The sequence below is a fragment of the Arachis ipaensis genome, chromosome B05, assembly GCF_000816755.2.
Source record: "Arachis ipaensis cultivar K30076 chromosome B05, Araip1.1, whole genome shotgun sequence".
Classification (NCBI taxonomy): domain Eukaryota; kingdom Viridiplantae; phylum Streptophyta; class Magnoliopsida; order Fabales; family Fabaceae; genus Arachis; species Arachis ipaensis.
This window is the reverse complement of record NC_029789.2, coordinates 17994491-18013948: the sequence shown is the minus strand read 5'-3', so window position 1 is coordinate 18013948 and position 19458 is coordinate 17994491. Positions and strand designations below refer to the sequence as shown.

Genomic DNA, 19458 nt, shown 5'->3' with positions numbered 1-19458 from the left:
CTATGATCAATACAAGTGGCTGAATACCCGAGGCGTGGATGAAGAAAGCTTGATGAAGAGCCTTCCAAAAGATTTAAGGAGAGATATCAAACGGCATCTTTGTTTGAATCTGGTTAAAAGGGTGAGTCTTAAGAATACTAACTTGTGCTTTTTGAGATATGTTATGTTATAAATAATTCAGAATCTAAGAATTTATCTTCATTTTCTCATTGGTCTTCCTGTGCATGGGATATGTATACTCAGGTTCCTCTCTTTGCTAACATGGAGGAACGCCTGCTCGATGCTATATGCGAGCGACTGAAACCTACTCTGTACACAGAGGGCACTGACATAGTTAGGGAAGGAGACCCTGTCAACGAGATGCTCTTCATCATCCGTGGACGCCTAGAGAGTGTCACCACAGATGGTGGAAGGAGTGGATTCTTTAACAGAGGGCTTCTCAAAGAAGGAGACTTCTGTGGTGAGGAGCTACTAACATGGGCACTAGATCCAAAAGCTGCAGCAAACTTGCCATCATCTACTAGGACAGTGAAGGCCATAAATGAGGTCGAGGCATTCGCATTGGAAGCCGAGGAGCTTAAGTTTGTCGCTTCGCAGTTTAGATACATTCATAGTAGGCAGGTTCAGCATACCTTCAGGTTCTACTCACAGCAATGGAGGACATGGGCCGCTATCTACATTCAAGCCGCGTGGAGGAGGTATATGAGGAGGAAACACACCATGCAAAGAAGGCAGGAGGAAGAGTATTATTATGATTCTGATGACAGTGGTGGTGATTCTGCAAAGGCCTTGGTTAAACGTTCCTCAAGTTCATCTAGCTTTGCCACAACCATGTATGCTTCACGCTTTGCCGCGAATGTACTTCACGGTCATAGGCTTCGTGAAGCAGGTAGTTCCACTAGTCTAGGAAGAATTCAAAAACCATCTGAACCTGACTTCAGTCATTATGGTCCAAAGTGACCTCTATCTTTTTCTTTTCTGTTTGTAGAAACGAGGACCAATTGCAGTCTCTCAGTGTAAGACTTCTTGCATTTGTAAAGTGCTGTAAACATGTTAGCTAACAAAGTCTGGCATGTAAAATTTTGGCAAAAAATCTGCACCAATATAAGCTTAGGCTTCCTAGTATATCAGAGGAGAAACGTTACAACTAATATGGCAATATCAAGTTCTTGTCATAATTATAAACAAAAGATAAAAAGTTTAAATGGTGATAGTCACAAGAAATGAAGACTATAGTATTGCTTGTGCAGATTGCATAAATACAATTACATTTCAAATCATCATCTATTTATTATGCATGTTAGCAAATCAAACTATGGGACTACATAGTTAAATCCTCTCATGTTTGAAGCAAACATGATCTGGTTAGAGCAAACTATTTTATTCTAAGTATGAGAGGTTCCAAATCAATTCCGCAAGATAGAGAGATTAATGGTCTTTTCAGGGATATGATGGGTTTCTTTAATCTTTTATCAAACTAATTGCTGATATACCTTGGTGGATTCCCACAATTTGATTTGATACAATTGGGTTTGGAAATTCCATCTGATATTTGTTTGCAACAATTCAACTATAAATGCCACAAATGGGTCACATTGGTTTCAAACTGAACAGAAAATTGGGAATATTACATAAAACTTACATTTAAATTTAAAAAAAAAAAACAGAGAGAATCTCTTATAGTAGTTTTACAGTGTAGTGATCAGCTCCTCCATGCAGAAGATGCTTCCAAATCAAAATCTTCTTCCAACCATGTGCTTGCCTGCAATATCAAATGAGGCAGGTAAAAGATTTCAGGCATGTTTGACAAAAGTTTCTTTATAATTGAAAAAACTAAAATTTGATTTTCTTATAAGCTACTATCTTCAGCTCCAACAAAATAAAAAAGCTTAAAACTGGCAAAATCCTGATTATTTCTAAATTTTATCCAAATATGTGAAACCTGGCTTTCTTATACAGTATTTTGGCAAAATAAGCTGAAGAAAAGCACCCTTATGGCCTTATCTGTGAATAAGAGACACGCCAACAAACAAGCAACAAGCATAAACAAAAACATAGACTGATAAACTAACAAAATAGAACACCTTGTAGCCTCTTCGAAGAAATTCTGGAGAGCTTCCCTCCTCTTCTTGAAGTCCCAAGACTCAACAACTCTTCTTTGGCCTACATCAGTTTAAAAGTTAATAACAAAGTGTTTACAGTTTAAAAAGTGAAAAGAGTTGAAGATCATGTATTTACTTCACCAAGGGTGAAGCGGGTTGCGCTTTCCGCTATGCAAGTGTAAGAACCATCTGCTTGCTTAAGCATCACCTGCCAAGGACCTGAACCACAAACCATGAAGTAACAATTTTGTGCACCAGTTATATACTAAGATCAAAATACCATATAGCCATACCTGGATACTGGCGGAACACTGCTCCACTGTAATTGACAATATAAGGTGCTATTGCAACTGTCTTAAAAACATAAAAAGAAAACAATCAATACCAATTATTTGAGAAAATGATCAGGTAAAAACAATTCAATAAAGAAGAGGCACCTTTGAATACTCTTTGATTCTAATGTAGAATAATGGAGTAAATTGTGAAAGGAAGCGGTAATGCAAATCTTTGGGAGGGAAGCCCAAAAGGCCTAAATCAGCACTGTAAATGCAATACTAACTTTCTGTCAAAAATAATTATATTAAAATTATGGATTTAGCACCGCAACATGTATATATAAAGAGGATATACTGTAGTGTGTCTAGTTCAAGATTAAATAGAAGTGTTAGTGTAGACACAGGCACACAGCAAATTTTTCCTGCAAAATTCAACGGGTAACAATATATAAAATACATTAAAGTAACTGCCACCTACATGAAACAAGTCAGAAATATAACCTGTTCAATAGCTAATAATTAAGAATTGCTTATACAGCCAACAAAGGCCAACAAAATCTAGAGTTGGAAGAAAATAGTATACAAAAAAGAGTGTTACATGCTGTCCCAAAATCAAATGAAAGGATTCAAGCTTTATATTCCATTGCATATTATCACCAAAGAAAAAAACTAAATATTTTCTGAATGAATAAGCCAACAACAAGCCAATGCAAATAAGGAATAGCGAAATTTCATAAGCACATCAAATATTAAAAGTGAAAAGAGGTTCAAGAAACATTCAAAAGGCAGAGACACCATACCACATACTTCTCTATATTTGCAAGTTCACGCATACTGCAGTTAAGGAATATGTAGAGTGATGGAGGCTCATTAGACTTCCATCTATCTGCAGTTCAGGTATCAAGTCATCATGCATTATTATTAATTTTGAATTTTTGATACATTCTCTCATCCCTAAGTTTCGAACATGATAATTTGGAAAAAATTATTGACTTAGTACAATATCCTAATGCCATTTTCCCCAAAGAATAAGCCTTCATTTTCATCTTCAAAATCAAAATCAAGGGTGTTCCTAACGGATCGGAAAAATGAAGTCATAGGTCCAGCAGGGACATCATCTAAGGAACCAATGGTAATGCCATCAATCTGAATGCACAACAAAAATGACACTTCAAAATAAGAAAGATGCAGGAAAATAAGATAAATCCATGAGAAAGATGGGAAAAAATCATAATAAGTGTATTTTCATTACCGAATCCAGAGCTGATTTGAACAACTCGGAGGCTCTGCGCTTTTCTGGTTTATCAGGGAAGACCTACAACCGGGAACATATATCATAAGATCTTCTCCAGAAAAACAGAAGGTAAAAATTTATTCATGAAAATAAATATTTCTTCTAAGTAAGGATGGGACGAAAATAATGCGTCTTCTTACTAAGCAAGCTCGGGTCTCCTGTTTCTCCTGGAGCTTTTTCACAACAGCCAATGCGAGTTGAATGTTGGCATCAATGAACTCATCTGAAGATCCCTTGAAATATTTAGGAATTTGAGACAATTATGTGCAATGCTTTGAGACGCATGCCTCATAAAGGTCAAGTAACCGTGAATTAGAACAATGCCTCTTGAAGCATGAAATTGATGTTAGCCTAACATAAAGCATAGACATGAAAATCAACTAAACGGACTTATATGTCGACACACATGAACTGTGCTCACAATCAATAATAAGTAAAATGTCATTTTAGATCAGAATTCAAGTTAGCCGTGCGCCATATCTTAAAATGTTATGTTATTGATTGTGACAATATCCACAAGTGCATCTAAGAATCTGAAGCTAAGTACTAATGAAGACGAAGTAAAAGTTGACAAGTTAAGGCACTCTCAACTATCACTAATAGCACTACAATGGAAAAGTTGCAGCTACATATAATGAAGGACCAAAACTGACAAACATTAGTCACTTGATAACATTTGTTTCATGATAGCAAAGAATAGTACCTTATAAGAACTTATGTTACTGGGCAAGGGCCTGCATACACAACCCAAGAGAACAAAGTCAGGAAGAGAATTACAGCAATAAAAGCCACACCTAAAAGCTCAATTGTTAATTGGAATCCTGAAGAGTTATAGGTTAACAAAATAGGAAAAGAAGATAATAATAGTATCTAGTGTCCTAACAAGAAACTAAACCATTTCCAAAATTCTAACTCGCAAATGTTATAAGCATTTTTTCCCTGAATATATAACAGTAATCCTCTATTTTTTTTTTTAACACAGCTTCAAAGGTTGTTATGCAGTGTCATAAACATATAAAAACGTCAAGAATCTACTCTCCACACTAAGCTATTTGTTTTTGGTCAGACACATAACTATGCTAGACCACTGTTTTATTCTAATGGTAATAATGACTCTAGAGTTACCACATACAGGTGATTTTCTCTTAAACTATCCCAAACTTAGTAACTCACGTAAGTACTAACCTAACCGAGTTAAGGGAAACCAAGTGCACTCTAACCTAGCCATCATCACCATTGCCCTCGTCGTCAATGTCTTCTTCGCCATCATTATTATCCTCAGTCATTAATGCAACTGACTAATGTGATATTTGATGTGATAAAGAGCAAGATCTTATTAGATTATCTCTTTTTTGTTCTTTTATTATTTCTCAAACCTAGAACCTAAACACAAGCCTTAAGCAGTAACCTAATCCAAAACCAGAGTGCATATTCCATATATGAAAAAAAGAGAGTACCTTCACACGATATCCTTTCTCCATCAACTTTTTAACCATATCTGCTTTCATCTTCAGGTCTTTCATTTCCTGAAAATGTCAACAGAAAATTCAATATCAAACTTCTTTAATCCTTTTCAAGGCTCTGTACTTCCAGATACAACAAGAACACAGTCAGAATACAAAAAGCTTACACCCAATAATTGACCCCCCTCAAACACAAAAAACAAATTATATGTATCCATCTAGATTATTTGCATGCCTTAAAGCCGATTGCAGCAAGCCTATAAATGGGAACATAGTCAAAATACATGTTTAACAGATTTGACCTACAGCAAATAATTTTGATTTGAAAGAAATAAGCTTGCTTAAATATGTAAAGGATAAATAAAAAATAAAAGGAAGGATGAAGTGGAAAAAAAAAACACTTACAGTTTTTCCAGAAAACCGCACTTCCTTACATTCTCCTTTTCGCAATGTCAGTTCAGACTGCATTTGTTAGAAAACTGATTAACAATAGTGCATATCATAAAGATTTGTCTTTGGCAACTCATTAAGCACGCCTTAAAAGCAGAATGAGCATATTGCTGACATTTTCACGGTACAGTGTAGCTCAAGCACCAGTAATTTGCTAATTAAAGATTCATATGTTTTAGTGTATGACCGAAAATTCAAAAGATCAAAAGAAAATAAAAAATCTCATATCCAATTCCAACCAAAAGCAATTTACAGAAACTACACAAGCAAATTGAAAACATAAATCCATTGCATAATGCACCTTGCTTTTAGCACGCTCCTTTTCCTTTTCTTGTTTCTTATATGTTTCCTTGTGGTAGTCCATTATTTTTACAACAGGTGGATTACCATTCCTCTGAACCTGTAATACATGACCAAGCACTCATATAATAAATGTCATACCTCATGTAATTCATGTAACTTTCTTAATTCATATTTCTATAAAAATGTTAGTGCGTCAAAGTTGACAGATATGACACATGGGTATATAAATTATTACTGGTCACAACATGCCCCAAATATCAAGGATATGCTGTTGGTGGGGGGTGAAAATGATCACACTCTTTACCAAAATCCAGATTATGACATAATCACTGGAAAGACCCCAGGATAGCAGAAAAACAATAAACCCTTCAGTAAACATTTTCATTCAAATTATGTAACCTACTTCAACTCAACACCTATAGTATGCAAGTATATCGAAATATCAGTTAAATGGAAAAGACTCTAAAAGAAAATAATAAACTAAAAATAATCACCTCAACCAAATCAAGTTTGAGCTTCCTGGCACGATCAAGTGCTTCAAACCTTGATATTATTGAATGATTCCCTGTGAATTTCATATTGTCATAAATAGAAAATAAAGATGATCTTTCAAGCAGACATATATCTAATTGGTATGTTTCCATCCACAGCAGATCCATGGATATCTATCATCTAAGCATGAGTGTATGACTCCAAAACATATTACCATTCATAAAAGATAAAACAAAACAGCTAAACTGCAAGCCCCATAGTAATGAGCTAGTGCAGCATAACCATTATGAAAAATAAATCAACATTCCTCAATTTAAGCAATTAAGAATAAGAAAAGATGAATGATGGTAAGACTTGAAATTCAACATACATATGCAATGCTGTCCAATATGATAATAACAAAACAAAATAAAACAACCAAATCCCCATTCATTAGCATGAGAAATTTGTACCATCGTCAAATACAAGCCTAACATATTGAGCTTTGATTTGGTCATTCAATCGTCGCCCTTCAATGGAGTCCTCTTCTTCCTTCTTCCACTTACTCTGAAACTGAAATCCCAAAATGTATCAACTGACATCATCAAATCCAAGACCACTACCATTTAACCATTAATGCCCACTCCATCACAACATAACCCGGCCTATGCTACCAAAATTCAAAACCCTCCACAAGTACAACGCAGAAAAATGACATCCCCCCACATTGATCAGCCATGAAACAAGTCAATAATCAACCTAAAAACTCCCCACCATGGATAGCAAAACTAATAAAAGCAACCCAATTCCAATCACTGTTAAGATTCAAGACAACAGCTTCGACAATAACCTCCAGCATAGACAAATGCTTGAAAATTTACCTGAATGGGAGCAGCGAAAAACCTCACGCTACTAGAAACGAGAGGAGGTGTGTCATGGAATGCCCAATAGGGCTGCGGAATCCGAAGAGTGCCTGGTTTTGGAATGGAATTGATGGATGAAGAATGGGGAAGCCACATGTAACATCTATGGTCTTTAATTGGGTGAAAGCTGTTTTGAGCTTGTTGTTTCGGATTCGTTGCAAAAACGCCATTACCTTAACAAAATCAGAAGTGTTAGAGTAACTGTAACTGTAACTGAGGTCACTTTATTGTTCAGTAATGGCAGAAATAGAAAATAGAGTTTGAGCTTCTAATAGATATGGTGACAAACAAAGATATGCTGACACTTAACCAAAAAGAATTTGGTTGAAAACCTACTTTTCTGTATATTTAGGAGAAGATTTACCAACAACAGCACATTCGATCATCAATAAAAATTACCAGCATCAACAAATTTGATAAAAATTAGGCCCACAAATTAATTTGACCAAGAAAAATAATGAATCAAATTTTGAATCGGTCTAAATTAATATTATTTTTTATAAAAAATGACTACAATACTTTTATTATAGAAAATGATTAAAATACTTTTATTAAAATATTTTTTAGTCATTTTCTATAATAAGAGTATTGTAGTAATTTTTTATAGAAAATAATATTAATTTAGACAAGTTCAAGATTTAATTCATTATTTTTTCGGTCAAATTAATTTGTTTGGCCTAATTTTAACAAAAATAATACGATTTAATCGATTATATGTGTTAAATTTTAATTATTAGAAAATATCTTTACAAAAAGATGTTTTAAACGTCTTTATCAAAGTGACTCCCAATTATTTAATGACTTTCAACTATCAAGAAGTTGATTGTACTTAGATTTTCACCATAATAAAATAAGTCGCCATATGAACCACTAATCAAGTAATCATAAAATATATTGTATTTCCATAATTAAAGATATAATTCATAAAAAAATAAATAAATAAAAGAAAAAGTGATCTTTACGCTGATGGAGCATGGGTGGTCAAGCAGAGAGAAGGTATTATAGTGCACCTCCGATAAGTTGGCACACCATGAACCAAACTTGGCCAAGTGTATAGTAGTAACGTGGGTCGTAAGCAAAAATAGTTTTGACCTTTGACCATTACACGATTAAAACGGTGCGTTTTGAATCAGACTATCAGAGATTCACTCAGGGATTCACAGGGCGGTGCATAACTTTTCTGTCACTATCTTTCTTCCCTTCATCGCATTTAGGGTTTTGGAATTTCGCGGGAGTGGATCCTCTCCAGTGAATAAAAAACTGGATGGTGTGCAGTGTTTAATCTAACCATTCACCACATTCTCTCTCTTATTTATTTCTGGTCCCACTATTAAAATCAAAGGTGAGAGATTGCACTGTATTTTGTCAAGTGTTGAAAAAATTGGAGAGGATCCATTTCCGAATTTCGCCCAAGTTTTCAAATTCAATTCAATATCCTCAGCTACTGTACGATTTTTTCTTTGTTCCTTGTTTTGTTTGTTCAGTCATTGTACAGTATAATTTTTCTTATTTTTGGGATTGAGTGAAAGTTGAAAAGAAAAAGATGTTCTGGTACAGTCGAATTTCATACTTTTCATGCTTGATAAATTATTTCAATTTATGCAAATGGAAGGGTTATTTGGGAAGATAGGGATTCAAAGAGCATCTCTTCTATATTCTGTTTTACATAGGGCTAAGATTATGGTCATTGTATTTGTGATTTAGTTTATATAGTATAGACATTGCCTAAATACCATGGTTCTGAAAACCGAATTGGACCGACCGATTTAACCGAAAATTGGTCAGCTAGCCAGTCCGAACAAGCTTAGAAACTGCCTGACAAAAAACCAATAAAAAATGGTTGAACCGGCGGTTAACCGATGAACCGGTAAAACCGTCCGATTTTTTAGAGAGTTTTCGTTTGGAAATACACCCTCCTAAATGCACCGTTTTGTCACTTAAATTAAAAAAAAATAAATAGGAAAAACACAAAACGGCAAAACTGAAGCAGTCAACCCTAAATCAAACGCAGCCCCCATTTGTTCTTCTTCTTCACAATCGCATCTCCTCTCCTCTCTTCTCTGAGAACCATAGAAGCCACCGCAGCCCCCAATCGCGCAGCCACCGCAGCCCGCCGCCATTCTTTTTAAAATACCTTTTTCCTTTTTTCTCAATTCAAAAATTCGAATTTTTTCCCATCTTGGATCCATCCCCTTTCAGATTGCCACCGCAGCGACGGGTTTGACCACCGCAGCCCCCACCGCATCGTTGTCATCGCCGTGCTCGCCTTCTCTCTGTTCGCCGGTGTCGCGTCCTCTGTCATCGCCGTTGCTCGCCTTCCACCTCGCCGCCGGTAAGTAATATTTTGTTCACAGTTTCGCACTTCATAGCCATCTCCTCGGCGTCTGCTTGCTGGTTTAGGGTTTAGCAATTGATTTCTGATAATACTTGTTATTTGTTTCAAATTGATTTTCTGATTAGCTGGATTTTCTGAGGTTATTGTTTACTGATTTAAGTTTTACTGTGGAGTTTGTGGAGTTTGCTGAGTTAATTTTGTTCATAATTTTCTGAAATTTTGTTCAATGAAACAACTAGTGTTGTTCCATTGACACACGTAGGGCAAGGATTCATGCCTAAACCAATAGTGTAGACGAGGTTTCTATCAACTTTGAGAGGAACAAGAGTAGGGTATTGATCAGAGTTTAGGCTTCTGAGTTTTTTGTTGAGACTCTGTGCAAAAGATGAGTCATTTCTGGCAGGAAGTTGAAGTTGAGGAAGAGAAGGGATCAGTGTTTGAGATGCCTTTGTATTGGAATATAGCTGTGGTGGTTTTGTTGTCAACTGAGATTAGAGCATCCATGAAGACCCTTTGCGGCCATGAAGTACATGCTTGGAAGTTGAAACAATGTTGGCATGGACTAAAACATTTGTGGTTTGTCCTTGTCCAATTAGTATGGAACTTATGGTGAATGGTTTTGTTAAATTTTGATGGATGATAGTTTAGGTGTTTTGTTAATAGGTAATTATAAGGTGAAAATCTCACAAAGCAACTTCAGGATTTGAACCTCTAATATTGAAGCGTGTAGGTAAAATTCAGATGGTGTTATGAGTTGCAATCAACGGCTTTACTTTTTTGTAAAGATGTTGGGGTTCTTTTCTGAATTGAATTGTATGCTTTATTAGTGTAAATGTACTTTGGAGAAACAAAAATGAGTCTGTTTTGGACATTGTATCTGATATGGCGATTTCTGGCAGTGATTCTTGCAGATATTGGATATTTAAACAGCAGGAAATCGCTCGAGCCGGTACTGATGGGTATAATCAGGAGTTGCTTCTCATTCATAGCAGGGACAGTCTGTGGCATTTATGTGGCTCAAAATTATCAAGTTCCTAACATTACCAAGCTAATTGACACTACCTTGCACAAGGCAAAGCAAGTTGAGGAAACATATCGCAAGCCTAAGAAGAAGGGTTCTGATGATGATAACTACGATTAGTTCCCCTATATGGCGCTACTCCAAAATCAGGTTCATATTGCTGTGATGATAATCTCTTCTTTGTTTTGTTTTCCTCAATGATATATAGGGTCAAATAAATTTTGTTAACAAAAGTATATGGTATAGCGAAATGAATGGAAGAGTGTTAGAGGAGATTTCTTAGCATTTATAAGAGCTTTTTTCACTCTTTTTAATGGGAAATGTTATCTTTCCTTTGTCTCTCATGTTTGGAATCTTACATTGAAATTACAAATTAAAGAAATGTATAATATACTCATTCATTAATCTTGAATAGATTTTGGGACTGGGCAAGAAATCTGTTTTTAAGGTCGTCAGAATTATGTAATATACCTGGAGTTTTATGCCTATAAATTTTAATGGTACTTTACCTATTCTTGATATAGTCATCATCTTATTATGGCTTGTTAATTATACAGTTCCATTGTTGGTGCACAATTTTGACACCAAGATAAAACACTTTTGCAAATAATATTAACTATATATTTAGTTATGTTGATGCACCTATAGTTGTAATAATTCACATTATCTCATGGTGTGTCTATCTATGTAATGTTAATAAACATTCCCATTAGATGTGTCGTCCGCCTGTTTCATCTAACAAATGATCTTAGATACATATCTTTTTTAAAGCAACTTGGAATTTCCTCTGAAATCATCCCCATGAAATTACAAGACTGCAAGAATTAAGGAAACATGGTGGCTGAATATTTAAGTTACAAACATCTCTCGGTTCATTGATTGATGTGCATTCTTAGTTAAGCTTTAGAGTGTTATTAGGATATCTCCTTTTTACTTGTGGTGGCATGTAAAAATACCTCAAGCATTTAGAGGCTCTATTCTAAAGACAGAACATAAAGTAATATCAGAATTGAATATGTTATTTTTCTTTTCATTTTGAACTTAATTTTTATGAGTTCAGTGTAAGAGTCTTACATTGCCATTCAACCACATATTTCTATTGGTAAGATTTTCAAGGTATTGGGTGATTCACTCAAAACACTTCAAATGATTTGGCAAGACAAACTTGAACACCTGTTCAAACTTTTTATTTTTGATAGTGCATCAAAATTAAACCATACGAGTGTGTGTGATAATTTTGGCCAAAATCTGTTGGCGAACACTAGCTAGGTTGCAGGTTTAAATTTGTTGAAGCATTAATCTTATGTTACGGGTTACGGAATTCCCTCCGGGATTGCCGGCATGAAGTCTCAAGACGGTGTGAACTCGAATGTGGGGATCACTTGCATGAAATTTCAAGAAGGCACGAATTAAGGAAACTTGAGAACAAAATTGTCTAGTTTCATAACAATCTCTCAACAGTTACCAACCTCTATTGTATAATTTTAGATGGTTCTTGAATGCCATTCATATGCTGCTTGTCACTCGTGGTGACGTGTGAAGATATTTTTCCAAAGTGCCAAGGACAAAAATATCTTAAATCTGTCTTCATTTGTATCTAGTAGTTTTTAGCCTTTATCTTTTTGCAAGTACTAATCTCATGCCGCAGTATTCCCCCAAAATCACTCCTATAAAGTTACAAGGTGATGAAAGTCAAGGAAATGAAGGGGCGAAGCATTTATGCCTCAGTCATAGGGTCATAAGTGTCTTTGGCATACTATGCATTTTAAAATAAGAATAACTCAATTTTTGTCTCTAGTGTTTTCTCTTTGTCTATCCCATGTTTACCCCCTTTGTGGAAACATGATAGTTTAAGGTAAATCTGGAATCACTAATTGGATGAAACAGAGCACATGGGACCTTGGGCATGGGCCAAAACCTGGAACTGAAATTATCATGAAATGTAGCATTTGCAAACTTTTTTTTTTGTCAGATGGATTGAAAAACTCCCGATCCTAAGTACCACACAACAAATCCAAACGCTCTTCACATTTAATCTCACGGTACGGGTTTTTCTCCGAGATCATTCTCATAAAGTTAAGGTGGTGACTAGTGATACTTCCGAGATCACTCGCATAAAGTTAAGGTGACGACGGCCGATAATCAACTTGTCCAATAGAAAAAAAGTTGACATATGGGTACAAAAACATTAGAGTCTCGGAATCATTCCTCAACGGTTAGTGATTTGCTTCACTCTTCACTTGGACTAGGGTTCTGGAATACCTTCCCTTTGGTATTTTGGTTTCTAGAAGACCACATTTAAGAGACCTTATTTTGTTATCTTTGAAATAAATATCCATGACAAAATCAAGTTTTCTTTTTAATGTATGATTCCAAAAGCACTTATTAAAAAAATCACTTGTGATCATTTCTTTTCATTTTTAGTTTTGTTACAAATAAAGTATCATTTTCTAACTTCAAGAAGTCATCAATTAATTTTTATATATGATATCTTCTATTATTAAATAGAAAGGGAAATTTAGAAGATAGAATTTAGGATAATTTTGTCTTTTTCTTTTGATTGTTTATACTTTCAATAAAATATAATGATTGTCTTAATACTTGTGTAAAATTAAAATGAGACACTTAATATGAAATGGAAATATCTAATAATTATTTATCATTTGTCCCTCGATAAATCTTAATTAAGTAGTAACATAATCTTATGTTTAATGTATTCTTCTTTACATGAAAAAATAAGTAGGTGAAAATCAAGTACTAATCTCATGCTGTAGTATTCTCCTGATATCACTCGCATAAAGTTACAAGGTGATGAAAGTCACGGAAATCAAGAGGTGAAGCATTTATGCCTCTAGGGGTGAAGCATTTCTACAAGTACTAATCTCATGCCGCAATATTCTCCCGATATCACTCGCATAAAGTTACAAGGTGATGAAAATCACGAAAATCAAAGGGTGAAGCATTTCTGTAAGTACTAATCTCATGTCGCATTATTTCCCTGATATCACTCGCATAAAGTTACAAGGTGATGAAAGTCATGGAAATCAAGGGGTGAAGCATTTATGCCTCATAGTCATAGGGTCATAGTTTAAGCTTTCAAGTGTCTTTGGTATACTATGCATTTTAAAATAAGAATAACTCAATTTTTGTCTCTAGTGTTTTCTGCTGACTATCCCATGTTTACCCCTTTGTGGAAACATGATAGTTTAAGGTAAATCTGGAATCACAAATTGGATGAAACAGAGAACATGGGACTTTTGGCATGGGGCATAACCTGGAACTGAAATTACCATAAAACGTAACACTTGCAAACTTTTTATTTTTTTGTTAGATGGATTGAACAACCTCCAATCCAAAGTACCACACAACAAACCCAACACTCTTCACATTTAATCTCACGGTATGGGTTTTCCTCCGAGATCACTCTCATAAAGTTAAGGTGGGGACTGGCGATACTTTCGAGATCACTCGCATAAAGTTAAGGTCAATCTCATAAAGTTAAGGTGGGGACTGGCAATATTTTCGAGATCACTCGCATAAAGTTAAGGTGGTAACGGCCGATAATCAACTTGTCTAATAGAAAAAAAGGTGACATATAGACACAAAAACATTAGAGCTTCGGAATCATTCCTCAACGGTTAGTGACTTGCCTCACTCTTTACTTGGACTAGGGTTTTTGCCTCACTCTTCACTTGGACTAAGGTTCTGAAATACCTTTCGTTTGGTATTTTGGTTTCTAGAAGACCACATTTAAGAGACCTCATCTTATTATTTCTGAAATAAATATCGATGACAAAATCAAATTTTCTTTTCAATGTATGATTCCAAAAGCACTGAATAAAAAAAATCACTTATGATCTATTCCTTCAATTTCTTTTCATTTTTAGTTTTGTAACAAATAAAGTATCATTTTCTAATTTCAAGAATTCATCAATTATTTTTTATATATTATATCTTCTATTATTAGATAGAAAGAAAAATTTAGAGAATAGAATTTGGGATAATTTTGTGTTAGGGACTTGCACATGAGCCTTGTTACCATTTTCCACCTTGTTACCATTTTCCACCTCAGCATCAGTGTAGTGGAAACCCCAAAGAACATTTTGCTACTTCTTTCCCACATATGTTTGAATGCAAGGATTGTTACCTTGGAGTGAAGTTGGGTGATGGTGTTCATTAATTCTTAATTTCTTATCTAGCTTGTAGGTTCATTTTCTTTTCTTCTTTTGTAATATTGTAGGTGTATATTTATTTACCTTTTTTTTTGTTGGTATTTCAATTGAGAATTGTACATTTTATATATTTTAATTTTTAAGTTTGGTTTAAGAATTATGAACCAATGATGTCTCTTAAGGTTAAAGTTAAGCTATGATGTCTAGTTAATTTTGTGTTTATTATTTAATCGGTTGACAATTAGAATTTCTCTATACAGTTAAGGTATTCATTGGTACAAAATAATTAAAGGTAGAAATTCAGATGCAGTCAACTTTATGTGAAGTTCAAAAATATAGTCAAACCAATCAAATTATTTAATAGCTTTCAATTATCAACTTCACGTAAAATTGACTGCACATGACTTTTCACCATAATAAAATAAGTCGCAATATGAAGTTATGAACCACCAGTCATAAAATATATTGTATTTCCATAATTAAAGATATAATTTATAAAAACTAAATAAATAAATAAAAAAGTGATCTTGATGCTGATGGAGCATGGGTGATCAAGCAGAGAAAATGTATTATAGTGCACCCCCGATAAGTTGGCACACCTTGAACCAAACTTGGCCACGTGTATAGTAACGTACACCGCAAGCAAAAATAGTTTTGACTTTTTGACCGTTACACGATTAAAACGGTGGATAATTTTTTTAGTTATGGAAGTTTAAAATGTGTTATGCTCAATTCTAAAAAAATATTGTGTTTTTTATGGATATGGAGATAATTTTTTTTTAAATTGAAATTCACAAATCGAAGGATCAATTTTGTTTTGGAAACAAAACTTAGGGTTAGATTTGGGGTAATAGAGAAATCTGAGTCTTAGATTTGTGTGGACTGAAGTTCTTTTTAAGGGATATGCAAATTGGGGAGTCAGTTTTGTTAAAAAAAATTATAAACCCCAAATTTATATATTTTTTTAAAAAAAATAAAATCACAAATCACCTTCAGATTTGTGACCATCATACAAAAAAAAAATGAGAAAGTATAGGGAGCCAATAGAATATTTGTACAATGTGTACAATGGGGTTTAGAGATGTTCGATTCAGTATTAGAGATATAATCATTAGTGTTATCTTTTCCTATTAGCTTAAGCTTTTGGGATGAGTGATTTCATAATATGGTATCAAAGCTCTAGAGCCGAGAGATCAAGAATTCGATCTTTGGTGAATCCCAAAATAAAGCTTAAGTTTTTGGGATGAGTGATTTCATGACAATGTGACATGAGATGTTTATTATCTCCATACCCGAATGGTTATTCTAAATAGTATAGGTAATGTTCATTTTATTCATATTGGGTCAAAGATTTAGCCCATTGTATACATTGTACACTTAGACCATTGACTCCCTAACAGTACTAAAAAAAAATATACCAACTCTCCACATTATTTAAAAACACCACCACAATCTCAATATTAAAAATAAAAAGTTCTAAAACGGTGCGTTTCGAAACAAGTTGAAAATCAAATCAGACTATCAGAGATTCACTCAGGGATTCACAGGGCAGTGCATAAGTTTTCCATCACTATGTTTCTTCCCTTCATCGCCTTTAGGGTTTCGGAATTTCGCCCAAGTTTTCAAATTCAACTCAATATCCTCAGCTACGGTACAGTTTTTTCTTTGTTCCTTATTTTGTTTTTTCAGTCATTGTACAGTATAATTTTTCTTATTTTTCGGATTGAGTGAAAGTTGAAAAGAAAAAGATGTTCTGGTATAGTCAAATTTCATGCTTGATAAATCATTTCAATTTATGCAAATAGAACGGTTATTTGGGAAGATAGGGATTCAAAGAGCATTGCTTCTGTATTCTGTTTTACATATGGCTAAGATTCTGGACATTGTATTTGTGATTTGGTGTATATAGTATAGACATTGCCTAAATACACTTTATTTTTTAAAAAAAATAAATATTATTACCTTGGTTTGAAAAGATGATCATGAAATTTTGGGGTAATAGGTGATTATAAGGTAAAAATCTCATCAAGCAACTTTAGGATTTGAACCTCTAATATTGAAGCATGTAGGTAAAATTCAGATGGTGTCATGACTTGCCTCACTTTTCACTTGGACTAGGGTTCTGGAATACCTTTCGTTTGATATTTTGGTTTCTAGAAGACCACATTTAAGAGAACTGATCTTATTATCGCTGAAATAAATATCGATGACAAAATCAAATTTTCTTTTTAATGTATTATTCCAAAAGCAGCTAATAAAAAAATCACTTGTAACCTATTCCTTCAATTTCTTTCATTTTTAGTTTTGTAACAAATAAAGTATCATTTTCTTACTTCAAGAATTCATCAATTATTTTTTATATATTATATCTTCTATTATTAGATAGAAAGAAAAATTTTGAGGATCGAATTTGGGATAATTTTGTCTTAGGGACTTATCACCTAAGCCTTATTACCATTTTCTACCTTAGCATCAGTGTAGTTGAAACCCCAAAGAACATTTTGCTACTTCTTTCCCACATATGTTTGAATGCAAGAATTATTACCATGGAGTGAAGTTGGGTGATGGTGTAGTTCATTAATTCTTAATTTCTTATCTAGCTTGTAGGTTCATTTTCTTTTCTTCTTTTGTAATATTGTAGGTGTATATTTATTTACCTTTTTTTATTGGTATTTCAAATGAGAATTGTACATTTTATATATTTTAATTTTTAAGTTTGGTTTAAGAATTATAAATCAATGATGTCTCTTAAGGTTAAAGTTAAGTTATAATGTCTAGTTAATTTTGTGATTATTATTTAATCGGTTGACAATTAGAATTTCTCTATACAGTTAAGGTATTCATTGGTACAAAATAACTAAAGGTAGAAATTCAGATACAGTCAACTTTACGTAAAGTTGAAAAATATAGTTAAATCAGTCAAATTATTTAATGGTTTTCAATTATCAAATTCACGTGAAGTTAACTGCACATGAGTTTTCACCATAATAAAATAAGTCGCAATATGAAGTTATGAACCACCAATCATAAAATATATTGTATTTCCATAATTAAAGATATACTTTATAAAAAATAAATAAATAAAAGAAAAAGTGATCTTGACGCTGATGGAGCATGGGTGATCAAGCATAGAAAAGGTATTATAGTGCACCCCCGATAAGTTGGCATACCATGAACCAAACTTGGCCACATGTATAGTAACGTGCACCGCAAGCAAAAATAGTTTTGACTTTTTGACCGTTACACGATTAAAACGGTGGGTAATTTTTTTAGTTATGGAAATTTAAAATGTATTATGCTCAATTGTAAAAAAATATTGTTTTTTATAGATATGGAGATAATTTTTTTAAAAAAATTGAAATTCACAAATTGAAGGATCAGTTTTGTTTTGAAAACAAAACTTAGGATTAGATTTGGGATAATAGAAAAATCTGATTCTCAAATTTGTGTGAACTGAAGCTTTTTTTAAGGGATAAACAAATCGGTGAGTCAGCTTTGTGAAAAAAAATTATAAACCACAAATTTGTATTTTTTTTAAAAAAAAAATAAAACCACAAATCACCCTCAGATTTGTGGTATAAAAAAAAGAAATTAAAATTCACGCTTTAAATTTGTGATCATCCATACAAAAAAAAATACGCCAACTCTTCATGTTATTTAAAAACACCACCATAATCTCAATATTAAAAAAAAGAGAGTGCTAGGTAAACAATAACTATTTTGAACATGAACAATCACCAATCAAATAAAAATACACTACATCCTATTTTAATACTACTAATTAAATTTAAAACTATAATTTGCTCTTTTAACCATGTTAATTTACATTGTTCACACATTATTCAAAAATGTTGTTTGTTACTTATATTTTTCTTAAAAATAAAAAGTTCTAAAACGGTGCGTTTCGAAACAAGTTGAAAATCAAATCAGACTATCAGAAATTCATTCAGGGATTCACAGGGCGGTGCATAAGTTTTCCGTCACTATCTTTCTTCCCTTCATCGCCTTTAGGGTTTTGGAATTTCGCCCAAGTTTTCAAATCCAACTCAATATCCTCAGCTACGGTACGGTTTTTTCTTTGTTCCTTATTTTGTTTTTTCAGTCATTGTACAGTATAATTTTTCTTATTTTTCGGATTGAGTGAAAGTTGAAAAGAAAAAGATGTTCTGGTACAGTCGAATTTCATACTTGATAAATCATTTCAATTTATGCAAATAGAAGGGTTATTTGGGAAGATAGGGATTCAAAGAGCATCTCTTCTATATTGTGTTTTACACAGGTCTAATATTATGGACATTGTATTTGTGATTTGGTGTATATAGTATAAACATTGCCTAAATACACTTTATTTTAAAGAAAAATAAATATTATTACCTTGGTTTGAAAAGATGATCATGAAATTTTGGGGTAATAGGTAATTATAAGGTGAAAATCTCACCAAGCAACTTCAGGATTTGAACCTCTAATATTAAAGCGTGTAGGTAAAATTCAGATGGTATCATGAGTTGCAATCGACGGCTTTACTTTTTTGTAAAGATTTTGGAATTCTTTTCTGAATTGAATTGTATGCTTTATTAGTGTAAATGTATTTTGGAAAAACAAAAGTGAGTCTGTTTTGGACATTGTATCTGATATGGCGATTTCTGGCA

General features: G+C 33.5%; 1 protein-coding gene, 1 long non-coding RNA gene and 2 pseudogenes across 2 annotated transcripts; 2 read left to right on the top strand and 2 right to left on the bottom strand.

Moving 5' to 3' along the window:
• LOC107640290 overlaps positions 1-1664 on the top strand; it is a 5961-nt pseudogene extending 4297 nt beyond the window's left edge.
• LOC107640289 lies at positions 1473-4938 on the bottom strand (annotated as a pseudogene).
• Positions 5068-7601, bottom strand: LOC107640288 (translation initiation factor IF3-1, mitochondrial-like). The gene is made up of 7 exons (XM_021123647.1): positions 7240-7601; positions 6832-6931; positions 6382-6452; positions 5886-5984; positions 5534-5596; positions 5129-5197; positions 5068-5079 (listed from the first exon to the last, which is right to left on the bottom strand). The coding sequence occupies exons 1-7, from the start codon at positions 7375-7377 to the stop codon at positions 5068-5070; spliced, it is 552 nt and encodes a 183-aa protein (XP_020979306.1). The 5' UTR covers positions 7378-7601.
• On the top strand, positions 9450-10101 carry LOC110271806. The gene is made up of 2 exons (XR_002362510.1): positions 9450-9613; positions 9856-10101. It is a non-coding gene; the product is annotated as an uncharacterized LOC110271806 (long non-coding RNA).